Below are 1,265 nucleotides of genomic sequence, written 5' to 3'. Positions count from 1 at the left end.
AATTTTCACAGCTCCAGGCTAGTGAGAAAAACTTTTGCTATCTAAGAGACAACCTTACTCTATGTACTAAATAATGGGATTTTACTTAAAGATATCTACAGGCTCAGTATATGTTTTAAAAAAATACATTATAAAGTTACAGTATTAAGAGCTTTATAACGTGCTTTTTTAAACCAACTTTAAAAAAACTCTGTAAAATTTCTTATGTTTTTTAAGGTTGTCTACAAATGTTATGCAGACATTAGCTCATTAATGTAATTATTGTCTGTATCTTCCTAAACCTACAGGAAATTTCAGTCAGAGAGAATTGCATTTCTTTTTATCACACAGATCCTGCAGTGAGAATGTCTCTCAGCTTTTAGTTTAGTCATTTCTGCAAGGTATCTCACTAAGGTAACCTATTTGTTCCCTCTTGCAAAGCTTTCTGTGCTCATTTCCCAGCTGCCACTCAGAATGACAGGCATATTTGTGTAAACTTTCCCTTTTCAGGCAGCCTTAATTATAAGAAAAATATAAAATGATGGATATTCTTCCCCTGCCCCCCTTAAACAATAGTCCTCCACACAGGAAAGGCACATGCACCAGAAGAAATAAACATTACAATATCCATATTAAACACGTTAAGATGAGCTTTCTAACCTGGATACAAATCCAAAGAGTTTCAGGTGCTCAGAAGGGCTGGAAGGCAAGGGATTCATCAAGTCTCGGATTCGTGCTAAGCCAGCAATTCCAACTCCAACCACCACGGTCCCAAACATTTTGTTAATCTGAAAATAAAATTTAAAAAAGGGCAACAGGTTGTTGTTGGGTTGTTTGGGGTTTTTTTGTGCAGGGAGAAGAGTAGCTGGGCAGGGAGGTGGGAGGATGGATTACTCTTGAACTCGTTTCCATACAGCCAAACCTTATTCAGATGTCAGCAACCAGCTAACAGAGATGTGATGCTACAGGCTGCTGAGCTCACTTGCATCCATTGAAACGTAGTCAAGTGGTTCAGCCTGTCTTAGGACTGGTCTTGAGTCTTGAATTTAACAGCTGTTATATCACAGCTCTGGCACAAAGTTCTTCCTTTCCAAGAATAGAAGGCAGACTCCAAAAGTGAGACATTCTTCTATTTATATCGCTGCTTCCATGCTGGAAAGGATCCAAAAGGTTCTGCAAACCCAGCAGAGCTTTACATAAACCCTGCTGACTTCCTGAGCATCTGCAGCACAGCCTGCCCTGGGCTGCAACATGGATATTGACACTGCCTGGCAGCACAGCAGGAA

General features: G+C 39.8%; 1 protein-coding gene across 1 annotated transcript in view; it reads right to left on the bottom strand.

The window, feature by feature from the left end:
* Positions 1-1,265, bottom strand: part of BLVRA (biliverdin reductase A) — a 30,037-nt gene that overhangs the window by 10,944 nt on the left and 17,828 nt on the right. The window contains exon 2 of the mRNA XM_010001528.1: positions 640-767. Coding sequence (XP_009999830.1) covers positions 640-758 — 119 coding nt within the window. The 5' untranslated portion in view covers positions 759-767. The remainder of the gene's footprint in view (positions 1-639; positions 768-1,265) is intronic.

This window comes from Chaetura pelagica, unplaced genomic scaffold, assembly GCF_000747805.2.
Source record: "Chaetura pelagica isolate M959 unplaced genomic scaffold, ChaPel_1.0 scaffold7, whole genome shotgun sequence".
Lineage (NCBI taxonomy): Eukaryota > Metazoa > Chordata > Aves > Apodiformes > Apodidae > Chaetura > Chaetura pelagica.
This window is presented reverse-complemented; position numbering and strand designations above follow the sequence as displayed.